Source organism: Leptosomus discolor, chromosome 5 (genome assembly GCF_034619465.1).
Source record: "Leptosomus discolor isolate bLepDis1 chromosome 5, bLepDis1.hap2, whole genome shotgun sequence".
Lineage (NCBI taxonomy): Eukaryota > Metazoa > Chordata > Aves > Leptosomiformes > Leptosomidae > Leptosomus > Leptosomus discolor.
This window is the reverse complement of record NC_141395.1, coordinates 10916683-10929235: the sequence shown is the minus strand read 5'-3', so window position 1 is coordinate 10929235 and position 12553 is coordinate 10916683. Positions and strand designations below refer to the sequence as shown.

Below are 12553 nucleotides of genomic sequence, written 5' to 3'. Positions count from 1 at the left end.
CCTCTCAAACAGCTTATTGATGGTGGCCGTGATCCTGCGCACCCAGCGAGAACACGCGGCTCCCCACTCCGAGCCACCCTCGCCTAAGCCTCAAGCGACAGAGCCCCGTCGACTCCTGGCGCCCAGGCAGGCTTCCCGGCACGTCCGGGCCGGGACCGCTGCCGCAGGCGATGCGGACTCCGCCGGAGACACCGTCTGCTTCATCCTCCTCATCCTCCTCCTCCTCCTCCTGTAGCGGCCAGGCGGTCTCCAAGGAGCCCGGGGAGACGCCCCCTCAGCCCGGGCGGGCCGGGCTATGGCGGCAGGCAATGCACGTTGGGACGTCCCCGGGGCGGGAAGGGAGAGCAGCTCCCAGGCGCCTGAGGAGAGCTCCGCGATCAGGCCATCCCGGCCCCACGCCCCGCCGCTCCCGGCCCAGCTCCTACCTCCGCGGGGTTCTCCTCCCCCTCGGCTCCCCGCGTCTCAAAATGGCGGCGGGCGGCCAGCGCCGCCCCGCGGGTGGGCGACCGCCTCCCTCCTGCCGGCGGCGGGCGGGCCTTTACTCCCGGCCGGCCCCGCGCCTTCCCGCCGCCGGTAGCTTCGTACGGGGCTGTGGCCCGCCGCCGAGCGGGACTCGCTGAGGCTCCGCCGTCTGGTAACCGGCGCCTTTCCTCTCCTGTATCCCGGTGGCCGTCTGCGGGCGGCGGCGCGGGGCCCGGCCCCCTTCGGCGGCGATCGTCCCTCGCCATGACAGAGGTACCGTGGTGGACTTGAGGTGGTTGTTGTTACTTGCTTGGTAGTTAAAAACAGAACGAAAAGAAAGCAAACCATCAGTGAACCCCCAAAGCAGCACCTGGGTCCTCTGAGGCCTTCTCTTGGGGCTGGGGAAGGGGGCCGAGGCCCGCGGCAGCCCCAGTGCCTTGGAGTTACCCGTGGGCTGGTTGTCTGGGCTTTTTGAAAAGGTAAATTTTACTCATTGCACATATTTCTCCCAATAGCCATCAGGAAACCCTGGTATTTTTTTGCAGATCCTATTGGCAGGTCTCACAAGCCCCTCCTGTAGTGGATGGGCCTTCTTGGGGGTTTGGGATTGGTTTGTTTTTATTTGGGGGCATTTGGCGTCCTCCAGTGCTTGAAGGACAGGAGACCATGAGTTGATCTTGAGAATTCAGGTGTCTGTCTCTTCTTCCCTTTCTCTCAACTGCAGCAGGAGAAGGCAGAATGGGAACACTTAAACAAGCTACTAATGCGTCGTGGGTTGAAACCGGTGAGTCTTGGTGCTCCCCAAAGCTGCAGAAATATGTCAGGTAAGGTAATGCTAATTTTACAAGTTTTTGTATTTGGAAAGAGTAAGCCTAAGTTTGTAAGGCGTCTCTAAAGCTGTCATTCCAAATGGTAGCAGAGATGCGATCTTCAGCTATTAAAAGCCTTTCATTGTGACTTTGCTTCTTTTATGTGTCTCCAGATATGATTGTCTTAGACAGTCAGTCTTCTCTAGGAATAAGACTTACATTAAAAACACTGGTGGAAGACACTGACCGTCAGCAGAAAGTGATACAGGGGCTTATGGAAGCTAATCATTACCTTAGGTAAGGCACAGTGGAAGCAAGTTACTTGCTAATGCAAAGCGAAAGTATTATCAATGTCCATTTCCTGCCAGGTGGAGCTCTTGTCACACCCGAGGCCTAAGACTTTTTCCTGAGGGATATGCAGCAATGTTGGCCTAGTTCCTTTTGAGCTCTCCTGTTATTTCGTCTGCTGCTTCTTTCCGTACCAGCATATTTCTCATACCTACTGCCACAGGCTATTATTGAGCATCATCAGATAAATGTTGTCAGGCCTGTGCTTCCCTCACTGTCTTTAGTGAAGTAAGTTTAATTTAAATCAAGGATTTATTTAATTTTTTCAGAGATGAGATACGACAGGAACGAGGTCGGGCATCTCGACAAGAACAACGGGCTAATGATTTGGAAAATGTGGTGAAAAACATTAAGTCCAAAATTTGTCAGCTGGAAGATGAGACAATAGCTAAAGTTTGCCAGCAACAGAATCAAGTCAAAGAACTTCAAAAAGATCAACAGGTTTCACAGGTAATTCAGATAGTGCTGTTTAAGGATTCAAACTTTTGACTTATAAAAATATTTACATTGATCAAAATCAGTCTTGGGTCATAGAGTTAGTACACTGTTTATAGCTAAGATTTTTCAATCTATACAGAATTTTCTAGCAATAACTTAGAAAAATATCTGTATCCTTCTTCCACTGCCTCTTCAGTATGGCTAAAACCCAAGTACTAAGCCTCCTTGGGACCAAGTGCCTACTTGGGCATGTACAGTACAGTCTCCAGCTTGTGGATTAGAATCATTTCATAATGCTCCCGTTACCTGTTCACAGGCAAAATATCAAGAGCAGCAGGAAAAGCTGCAAGAACAGGAAGAGATTATTGCCCGTTTGCAGAAGGAGCTGTGCAAAGTTGGGATGGAGGAGCAACGGCGTCTTGCCACTCAAACCAAAATATTTTGTCAGTTTTGCAAAAGAGCTCCCAAGTCTCTCCTAGATCAGCAGTAAGCAGTTTTTTTTATATACACACACCCCAGTATAACATGATTTGGTGAATGACCTGTAGTATCAAATGAAGAAACAGATTTTAAAGTAACTGTTCTTGATATTTATATGAAAACAAAAAAAAAGCTGGAGACCTTAGGAGTGCGAGCTGATGTATGAATTCTTGTAAAGGTACTTCAATGCAGGTACATCAATACAAATGAAAAAAATCATTTTTTTCTTGTATAAAAAAATGTGAGCTGGATGAATCCATGGCAAAAATTAAAAGATGACTAGCCACTGTATACACTAGGTGTCAGCAAAGAGAAGGGAATGGTTCCTGCCACTCTGGAACTGCAGTATCTGCTAGGGTGATCTCATCCTGGGATTCCAGCGCTTTAAAATGTAAATTAAAGAAACAACTGAACAAAAAACCAGCACCACCTTCCAACACCCCTTCGAGTTTTGGAAAGCGATCTGTGCAGCTGCTGACTGCAGGCTTGCTGTAAGGCTCCCCAGCTACTTTAGGGAAAGTTCTGAAAGTCTTCCAAGCCTGTGTCTCTCGCAGTAAGATCTCCATAGTTCTGCTCTAATCCGAGATTTGCCAATTCTTAGGCCTCAGGTAGCCATCACTTTGTTGTGCTGGTGTCACCTGGTTTTCTAGGCCTGGCTAGCAAGGTTCACCTGGGAAGTGTTTAAAAGGGATTATGTGTGCGCAGCCCTGCTCTCGTGCCCTTGCTGTAGGAGTGGAAGGATCGCTGGCTTTGGTTCCCTGTGCTTTCTCACCTGTCTCTCCAAAACAGACGGGGTCGGAGTGCTCAAGAGGAAAGGCAGTTTCTCAGCTGCTCAGTTTTTTTGTGGCTGTATTTTTTGCAGACACTCTGAAAGCACTGGTGGTTTCTTTGGAGACAGATGTTCCCGGGCTACGTGGGCCCTGTGCGCTCCACCTCCTGCAGTGGTTGCTGAGCTCTAGCCCTCGGGACTGTGCCTCGCTGTTAAGCTTGCTGGGGCAACGCAGTCACAGGATGAGGAGACTGTCAGGAGGATTTAGCTTTTTTCTCCTCTTGAATAAATGTTGCTACTTCTAGACTAGTACAGAGTTAATGTCTCTACTTTCCTGTTTTGGAAGACTGCCACCATGTTTGTTTGGTATGAGAGAAAGCCAACTGTTTGAAGCAGTCACTTCTGAAGTGCAGTGCAGTTGTGTGAGCTGGCCTCTTCCTATGGGTCGGTCACAGTAGCTTTCAGGCATAATTTTTTTGAGAATTATCTGAAATTCAAAATAGCATTTTTCCTTTTGTCAGGTTCCTTTGTCTGATTGATTATTATGAATCTCAAATTAGCCAAATGAAAAAGGAGCTAAGGTAGGTCTCACCTAATGCCTTGTGGTTCTGCTGTCAATATTTTCTTACTCCTTGCTGTTCTTGCATCTTGCGATGGTAAATACTCTGTGTTCCAGACATCACTGGCATGTAAGAAGCAGCCAAGGATTGTAATGGTCATGGGAGTTTGGACTCATCTGGGGAGTAACTGTCAGTCAGGCTAAGCAGCTGCTAAGTCAGGAGGCCAGGACAGCTAGGAAGTTGGGGGTGTTTAGACGCTCAAGCTATAATTTGGAGGTAGGGTGGGTTTTTTTCCTTCCCATCCTCCTTTGCCATGGTTCACAGGTAGCATTATTGCATTAGCTGTGTTCAGTCGACTGATCTCCCTAAATGAAAGGAATACCAGCTTTCAGCTCTGTCATGGTGCCTACGTGGTACAAAGTAACAAGCAGATGCCTGAGACATTCCTATAATTTGAGATTATTACCTTGAAAACTGAACTGGGATTTGCTTGTGCTGGAATTTCTCTCAAGGAATGAGTACACTTAATTGGTATATGAAACAGCTTCCCAGAAATAATAGAGGAGAGCAGTGGATCGTAGGGCAGAGTTTCTATTCTATTTACTTTGCAGTTTATGGAAGCATTATTATCATACCTAACTGCTAACTAAACCAAGGTAGATCTTTGAGGTAATCGAATTACAGTAAGCTGAAACAATTTATTTTTCCCAATAGGCAATATAAAAAAGATGAAGACCAGGTACAGAGGGAAGTAAAAAGCAAGGAAGAAATCTTAAATCTAGATGCTACTCCTAATTACAGAGCGCTGCTCACGGTATGGAACTAAGAGTAGGTCAATGCAGATCTAAAGGGTAACCCTTCAAGAGCCACAAAGAAACACAGATGTGTGTTTGATTTCTATCCCCTTGTTCTTGTCATGTCGTCTTACCTTGTAAACTCTCTGGACAGGATTCACTGTCTTTATGCAAAGATTCAGTGCTGTGTTGTGGGTTGTCTTCGCTGGGGACTGCATAGACCTCCTTAATCACAGGTTCTCCGCCTGTGGTCTAACGCAGCAGGCTCTTGATTGTAGTCAACTAATTCCTCATCCAAGCTGTCTTGCTCTGTAGGCAAATGGGAACCCTCCTTAACATGTACGTACTTTAAATTGTTCAAGCTTGTTGATTATGGAATGAGTGAAATAAAAGAAGTAACACAGTCTGTGTTGCAGTCTTTCCAGAAACAACTTATTGAAACAAACGCCAGGAATGAACAGCTTTTGCTTGAAAATACAAATCTCAAGAAAGATTTGGAAATAAGGTGAGAAAGGATAAGTATCATCCTTTGTAAGGGCATTTCAGTAGCTGTTGCTTTCCAGAGAAAGAAACTGAGAACACCAGCAGTTGTAAAAGTGTATTATGAAATCTGCCTTTTAAAGTGACTCGTAGAAATATGATGGGGCAGCAACAGTCAGCCTTCCCTCCCTCTGCTGTACCTAACAACAGCTGCTGGTGGGTAGTTTGCTGTTTATAGCTGTTGCCACATAGAAATGTTGCAGAATTTCATTTCCAGAATGATGTTGCAGCGCTGGCAAAGCTTTCTTACCTTTTTGGTTGGCTGAGTTTTGTAGACACCTTCTGATGCAAGACATATAATATGGTACTTGTTCTTTCTAACAGACCTACTGTACAGGAATTAAAACTGTACAAGCACCAAGTGAAGAAATTAGAGAAAACTTTAAAGAAAACTGTCCAGTAAGTGTATTTCTTCAGTAACTTTCATGAATCCTCTGAACTTCTTAAGGCAAAGATACTCTGCAACCTGTAATGTAGATGGTAGCTTATGAAGCACGTACCTTGTCACCGTTCCCTGGAGCCTGGTTATGGGCAGAAAATGCTACTGTGTCTCCAAAGACACCCTGTGAATCTCTGAAACGATGGCGTGGTCTCCAGATGGGGGCACAGCAGTGTGTCTTTGTTATTTCATTTTGTCTTTCTGGATTTGATTTGAGTGCTATCGCAGGCAACGTGGACAGGAACAAACTATGCTGCTTCCGTGGGCTATAAAGGAAGCTGCTGTTACATTATGGATTATGAATGAGAAAGCGTGAGTTGGCAAAATGTTGCAGCTACTGAAGTTATGTCCATATTATTCTTAGAAACTGACTTATGTTTCAGAAAAAAACTTGCTGAGAAAACACATTGAAGGTATTAAAGATCCGGTATTGACAAAGGGGTTTTATCTGTAATTTCAATCATTCATGTATGTGCATGCTAAATATTTCATAGCCTGAAAAAGACATCACTTAAACTTTAAAAATGTTCAGTTCTTCATTTTACATTGTGTATATGTAAATAGTCTTTTCTGTCATGGAATGAGTATGATTTAGGTGGTAGCTTTAGAGAAAGTCACCTTAGATTTGACAAGGGTAGTGAGGTATATGTAACAAGCCAGGAAAGATGTTCAAGCAGAAGCAGATAAAGACCGTGAGCATGGAATTTGACCCTTTTGAGTAAAATTCTGGGGTTTAAGTCTCCGGCTGTAGTAGAACCTCTGGTAACAGAACAGCTGTACATCTGGTGGTGTCCCTTCTAAATTAGCATGCAGTGTGGAATAACCTCGAGACTTGAGATAAGTTACTGATATTTACCTCGGGCATTATACTCTTCAGCTAGTTCAGTTTGGTGGAGTTCTACTGGCAGGCATCGTAAAATGGAGATTTTACTTCGTAGGTGTAAGTATATGTGCTACATACCTGGTTCTTTAATCAAGTTGGAAGTAGTATCTCCTGCTAAGGCTGCTTGTGTAACCCTCTGTATGTATTTGGCATGTAGATCTTTGGGGAGTAGTAATGGAGAAAGAATAGAAGAAAAGAAAGAACCTGAGAGTGTCGCAGGGGTAGATCAGCTGCAGGCCGTTTGCCAGCAATACTTACAGGTATGCGAACTGTATCTGTGCTGTGTGTATCTAGCACTGTTACAATAAAATCTAATACAAGAGTTTTGTTTAACTGTGTAAGCTATTTTGAATCTAAGAGTTCATAGGAAGTCCTCTACACAAGATGAGTAATGTTCTGGATTTGGCCATTAATGAGGGCTTGTTCTTAATTGTTCTATCTTAGTGTAAACTACCTGGAAATACAGCAAGGTGATGGAGACTGTGTTAGCAAACATCACATCAGTGATTTAGCTGAAGTGTTTTCAGGGCAAGGGGTTTGTTCAAAGTCTTGGGCAAAACAGATGCTTATGTTATGATTTTAAACATGCGTGAGGACATAGTAGTTTTGTTTTTCTTTGAATAAAAAAAAGCAAATATAATGAAACTTGGCAAAATGTAAATGTGGAAGTAACAGTGCCTCAAGTGGATAAATGTTAAATATCCCTCAAAGGAAAGTGTATTTGCATTGCTTTTACGTATCTCCTAGCTAGTATATTCTTAAATCTTTGAATCTATTACATGTTGAATGCATCTGTAAAATTCATCGATAGTAACTTATTGGAGCTATTTATGATTTACTGTTTAGACAATCACGGCTGTTGGGGAGGGATTTTGTTACAAAATTTCACACATACTTGAGTGATAACATTTGCTCTTTGATGTTGAAGGTTTTGTCCCATGTTGATTCTATTTTGCGAAGTCCAAGAGCTCCTCCATTGATATACAGGCGCAGCAAAGGGCCAGTGCAAAATCCTGCTAAAGAGAATGGACAGGGATGCGGATTTGAGCACCTTCCGCTCACTATAGAAATGTGGGCGGACCAGCTCATGGCCCTGAAGGTAACACGTTGCTGTACTTGGCTTTGTGTTCTTCCTTCAATCTGCTGACCACCCCTTGGTCCCTCCCTATATGTTGGGCTTTTTTTCTGTGTGTAGCTTTTGTAACTCCCTGACATGGTGTTAAAATTCTAGAAACAATTCTGCTGTCCGTTTATATCCCACTTTAAAACCACAGTAAAGTGAAAAGAGGGTGGTGTGCCTGCAGGCTGGAGATACTCCTCTGTGTCTGTCGTCTAAATGTTCTTGTTCGCTGGCTGAGTCCCTAAGAAGACACTTAAGCTTTAGAGTCTGTGTACTTCAAGCGTTAATGATGATGCATTCTCCTTCTTCCTTATTTCACTGAAACGATAATATATGAAGCACTTCAATTTTTAGACCATTGGTGTTCCTTTTAAATCAAAGAATCTAAGCAATATACTGTGCTTAAATTCCATGAAAACTAAAACATTACTGTCTCCAGTACTGGAATGTTTTTGCATATGAGAAACAGAAAATCTGCCTGTTTTTATTAATAGAAACAACTTTAAGCAGTTATTGAAATAAGTTGTGTCCCCTCCCTTCTTTTAACAGGATTTGCATAAGTCCTTGAGAAAACTGTCTCTGGAATTGGTGCCCTGGCACGCTGCAGATCCACAGGATAACAGAGAATCCGTAAGAGCTGAAGACCTCCAGTTCATAGTGGATGCAATTTTGGAAGAAATAGAAAATAAGGAAAAGGTAATTCTTGCCAGGGTTTATAATCACAAGTTCCCGTGGAATTCTTAAATGCATTCTTCACGCAGTGGTTAGATTTGCACATTCAAAAGCCTTGTGGGGGTTTAAGAAATACCTGTTTGAAGATATTCAGTAGTCAAAGACTGTTTTAACATAATGGATAAATTCACCTTGAGGAAGACTGCTTTAATCAAAGTCATCTGACCAACGATGAATTTGCATTGCCCTGGAGGCTCCAGGATTCTCCTTTTCTGTTTGTTTCTTGGTCAGCATTGAGAATACAGAAATGTACTTACTAAGCAACAAAGACAGCTTTCAAAAGAGTCATTTTTGGTTTGCTGGATATTTGTGTCTGAAAACTGCCTTTAAAATACATCTTCAGATTTAAGAATATTTGAAACACCGTATTTTAATAGGGGAAGCTTTACAGTTTAAAAGAACCCTTGCTTTGTTAAGCAGTGATGTTGACGAGTTATTCTTTCTGCTTGCTACAGAGCAGCCAGATGGCGTCCTTACCAACCCTGTTTGCAATAGTCTCTCACTTCCAGAAGCTGTTTGATGTGAATTCTCTGAATGGCGTTTATCCTCGAATGAATGAGGTTTACACGAAGCTTGGGGAAATGACCAATGCTATGAGAAATCTCCATGAGCTCCTGGAGCTAGGTAAAGACTTAGCCCCTACCCTTTGCTCGGAGCAGTTCCAAAGGAAGACGACAAGTGAAAGGCTGATCTCTTCATAGAAAATAATGTTGAGCTGCTGAGAAATGAGTAAACTAGGTGTATTCTTCACTGGGAAGATAAAAATAGATTGCTGTCAATGGGGAGTTTAAGTAGCAAAGCCCCGTTATTTGTAAGCCTTTAGGAGTTGCTGGGGAATACCAGGGAGGCAGAAGAAAGGAATAATGGATGAAATTGAATTTTTAATTTATTTATTTTTCACAAAGCTTTGTTTCCTGTGGGCTGACTTCATAATTCTTCTTGACCATCTTTCGTTCTCTACTTGAAAAATAACAAGTTTAAGAAAAAATAACAGTCGATTTCTACTCAGTAATTCATTCAGGTGTAATTATGTCCAATCCTCAGAAAATTCTGTCTTATGCTGCTAAACTTAAAAAAAAAGTTGTTGAGTGTCAAAACCTAAGTGCCAGTACTGGGAGGCATAGTTGGTTACTTCCCAGTACCCATTCTCTTCTGGTTTGTACTTCTGGAGACCAGCAGCTGCTGCTGCTCTTGGCGTTAAAGGTTTGGCTGCGCTGGAGGCTGAGCAGCCCGAGGGCAAGGCTCCTGGGCTACCACGGTCTTCTGAGCCTCATTTGAGGAGGGAAGCGGCCTCCCTGCCTGCAGCCAGCGCAGAAGAAGGGGAAGACTCGTGTCTCCCCAATGATGGCAACCAGTGGAGCTCAGAGGATGCCTTCTCCAAGGCTAGGTCTTCTGAAAATGAGGGAGGAAAGAACAAGGAGCCTGTTACCTTCAATCCCAGCAGCCAACGCAGGTAAAATCCAATAGCAAAACAAGTTCTGGCTGTTAACAAAGTATTTATCGAGCAGGTTCCATGTTGGCCTCGCTCCTGTACCGTGCTTCTGCTATGTTGCAGGAACTGGATGAATAACCCCCTCCCTCTGGACAATTTCAGTTGGCTGATTTCCATTGCCATCGTAGGGTGCACTTCAGTGCCATCTCTGCTGTGAAAATGCACAGAACTGACAAGTTGGGGGTTTTTTAGCTACTAAAGGCTTGGTGAGAGATTCACCGTTCCTAGTTTATTTCTGACTGTAGGCACCTTGTTTTCTGTGAATGATGGAACTTGTATGCCTAGATGGGTGGAAAGTGAATAAAATCTGGGCACCTGCAAGAATTAGATTGTGTCTAAAATACTTCCCTGTTATTACTGTTATAAGAAACATGACGTGTTTGTTTTTCCACAGACAGTTCAGCTCCACCCACTGTGGTAGTGGATACTGTTGGGAAACTGTGTGACATAATTAATGAGAACATGACTGAGCAGGTACAGCAGCTTCTGGGGACCCAAGACATCCACAGGTACGTGGGGCTGTTCCATTGGTGACCATTCATCAAACATCACATTTAGTAATGGAGAGAGCTGGCTAAAACAGATACTGAAAGAAACTTTAATCGTTAGTTACAAAGTTGGTGAGCTGTGACAGTGAAGGAGTAATGCCTGTCTTATGTGAAACAAAGCTGGAATACTTTCAAAAGGATGAAGCTGGCAAAGAGAAAAATCAGGGCCAGAAGGTTCCAAAACACCTGGTTGGTTTGCACGGATGAGGTGATCACATGAGCGTTAATGGGATGTGTGGTTCGGAAGGAGCCAAAGCAAATACTGCACGTGGGTGGGGAGGAGAAAGCGTTGCAAGGTTTCAGCTGGCATATTGATTAGTTGCTAAGAGAAGGTATGCCCCAAGCTGCTGCCAGATATTTTGGGGACTGGACAAAGCTCGTTCTACCTGCAGCAGCTGACAACAGACAGGTACCTGGTGGCAGACGTAAGAGCCTGCATTCAGCGTGTGCTCTGCAAACATACTAAAAACCAGTTGCAGCAGGCAGGAAGTCTGACACATGGACACATGGTGAAGGGGCTGGAGAACAGGTCTTATGAGAAGCAGCTGAGGGAACTGGGGTTGTTTAGTCTGGAGGAGGCTGTGGGGAGACCTTATGGCTCTCTACAGCTACCTGAAAGGAGGCTGTAGTGAGGTGGGGACGGGCTCTTCTCCCAAGGAACAAGCGATAGGATGAGAGGAAATGGCCTCAAGTTGCATCAGGGGAGGTTTAGATTGGACATTCGGGAAAATTTCTTTACTGAGAGTGGTCAAGCACTGGGACAGGTTGCCCAGGGAAGTGGTGCAGTCACCATCCCTGGAGGTGTTCAAAAAATGTGTTGCTGTGTCACTTCGGGACATGGTTTAGTGGGCATGGTGGGGTTGGGTGGACAGTTGGACTTGATGATCTCAGAGGTCTGGTCCAACCTGATGATTTTATGAGGTTATATGCTGAGTTCATATGAACTCCCTCAACCTTTCTGCGCTCCTCATTTTTAACTAGAGAATAGCTGCTTATAAAACATTCCTCACTCCACCTCTGAGGCAGTTATATCAGCCTCCCCCAGGCAGTATATTTAGCGTACATAGACTAATGTTCTAGTCCAAAAATTACCTGATGTCACGTAAGGAGCAAAGGAAGGATGTATATAGGGCATAAACAGTGAAATTAGAGATCCTCTTTTGACAGCTAACACATGTTAGCTGCAGGTTTCAGAACTTGAGAAGACATTTTTGGTGTAGATGGTTTTATATACAAGTACTAAGTAACAGCATTTTCAGTCATGACATAGTACAACAAAACAGCCAAGGCGATGACCTTACAAAGCCCTTGCACCTTTTATCTGACAGTCTCCCTTGCACATTTCAGTATAATCAATAAGCTAGAAGAACACGAGTGCTTCTTTCCACCATTTCAAGCTCTCATTAAAGATCTACTCTGTCTTCTAGGTGAGTAATACTTGCAACAGTTGTAATTACCTTCATGGCAATGCTTCCTCATAAATCTTTAAATAGCTGACACGTGTTTTGCTTACTCCTGGTGTGCTAAAACACAAGGAGGCTGTGAGGGAAGGTGCTAACTTTTGCCTCTCTCCTCTTCTTTCCATCTTTTCATCAGGAAGTGATGAAAACACTTTGTTTTCATTGAACATGGGGTTACTCGTAGTCAACCATATTATTCATAAGCTAAATGGAGTTTTTTTTCAAAAGTATTATAAAAGTGTGAGGAGTTTATTTTATTCATGAGCTGTATTTTTAACATGTAAGTTGTTTGAATTTTGGCTGAACCCGAAGATGGTCTATGTACATATGCCTTACTGTTCTGCTTTTCATTCTGTTTCAGAGATCAGTAACGTGGATGATATTTTACCTACTGTGCACAAGTTGAAATTGGCAGCTAGTTAAGAGTTAGTCTGGTATTGTCTAGCAAGATTTATCTTACCTCTGAATGTACCTGTCGATGCGTGTGACATCACAGGTACCTCTAACTTCTGTTACCCTAATCCACAGTTTCAGATTTTTTTGAGGTAAATAAAAGCTGCTGTGTTTTTTCATTTTTCTTAATTGTTGTTTTGTGGTCAATTTAAGAAAAACTTAACTCTAACTGCTATCGAGTGATCTACTCCATCCCAGAGGGAGAACCACTACACTCTGTATCAGT

General features: G+C 43.6%; 1 protein-coding gene across 1 annotated transcript; it reads left to right on the top strand.

Moving 5' to 3' along the window:
* The first annotated feature begins 712 nt into the window (after nt 1–712).
* On the top strand, nt 713–12451 carry CEP70 (centrosomal protein 70). Its single transcript, XM_086465480.1, has 16 exons — nt 713–735; nt 1187–1286; nt 1445–1568; nt 1889–2069; nt 2374–2543; nt 3828–3887; nt 4581–4680; nt 5077–5165; nt 5525–5599; nt 6680–6782; nt 7451–7621; nt 8192–8338; nt 8830–8998; nt 10261–10375; nt 11762–11841; nt 12236–12451. The coding sequence occupies exons 1-16, from the start codon at nt 727–729 to the stop codon at nt 12295–12297; spliced, it is 1755 nt and encodes a 584-aa protein (XP_086321606.1). The 5' UTR covers nt 713–726; the 3' UTR covers nt 12298–12451.
* Nucleotides 12452–12553: the final 102 nt, after the last annotated feature.